This window comes from Sinocyclocheilus grahami, unplaced genomic scaffold (assembly GCF_001515645.1).
Source record: "Sinocyclocheilus grahami isolate Dianchi unplaced genomic scaffold, SAMN03320097.WGS_v1.1 scaffold456.1, whole genome shotgun sequence".
In the NCBI taxonomy this organism is placed as follows: Eukaryota; Metazoa; Chordata; class Actinopteri; order Cypriniformes; family Cyprinidae; genus Sinocyclocheilus; species Sinocyclocheilus grahami.
Genome location: NW_015505635.1, coordinates 84,340 through 85,304, shown reverse-complemented (window position 1 = coordinate 85,304; position 965 = coordinate 84,340). Strand labels below are relative to the sequence as shown.

The following is a 965-nucleotide window of genomic DNA, read 5'->3' as shown; positions in this document are numbered from 1 at the left end:
GGTCAAAAGGGACTGAAGAGCACCAACCACAACAAATTCCTTGGCGAATAAAGCTAATTCTGATTCTGAAAACTGGCACGTGGATTGTTGCACCAGGTTTGACGTCATTGACATAACACACCATTGTGCTTTTTGAAGCGTTTTTGTCTTTGCAGTTTTACAGAAAATGTCATGTTCACCTGTGGTGAAGAGCTGGTAAATCCTTCAGAACCTCTTTAATCTTCACCAGACGCTCGTCTTCCAGCTGAATCGCCACTGCGTCCTGCGCAGAGACCAAAGAAAAGCTTCTAAATGCAAAATGCATCGAATTGCTGAAATTGCACAAATTTTCCTGGAAATTTTCTAAAAATGTTAAAACTGAAATATAATTGTCAGTACATTTTGGAACGGACACTTCTGTTAATCAGACAAGTGGACACAGCCATCAGATGATTTGATAATCAGATTAAACTAGCCTAAATTAGACTAAATAACTACATATTAAAAAATCTTGGCTGATATCGGTCACTGATCAGTTTTATCCAGTGCATTTTAGCATATTTTAGTATCATTGATTCACTATTATAGTTTTTATAAATATTTTGAGTTAGTTTTTATTTTATTTCTATATTTGTCATTTAAATTTTAGTTTTAAAATTTTTGTAGTTGTATTGTGCGTTTTAGTCACTTTTATCATTTTTTTCAAATATAATTTATTTAAATATTTTATATTATTATTTAAAAAATAATAATAATAATATAAAATATAAACTTTTTAAATGGAATCCAATTTCAGTTTTAGTTAGGGTTAGAAATAGTATGTTTTAATAGGTCAAGTTAAACTAAATGAAAATGTAACCAGATTAATTAAAACATTTTTAAAAGATTAATTCAAGAACAACTTTAAAAAGTACGTGTATCTCTGTTTGTGGGGTGCGGTTGTGGAATTATTTGGAGCAGGTGTTAAAGCATTGTACAAGTATATT

The 965-nt window shown here is 30.3% G+C and overlaps 1 protein-coding gene across 1 annotated transcript in view; it reads right to left on the bottom strand.

Moving 5' to 3' along the window:
• The window catches only part of LOC107552668 (rho GTPase-activating protein 30-like), a 29,685-nt gene that overhangs the window by 22,681 nt on the left and 6,039 nt on the right, over positions 1-965 (bottom strand). The window contains exon 4 of the mRNA XM_016234609.1: positions 180-262. Coding sequence (XP_016090095.1) covers positions 180-262 — 83 coding nt within the window. The remainder of the gene's footprint in view (positions 1-179; positions 263-965) is intronic.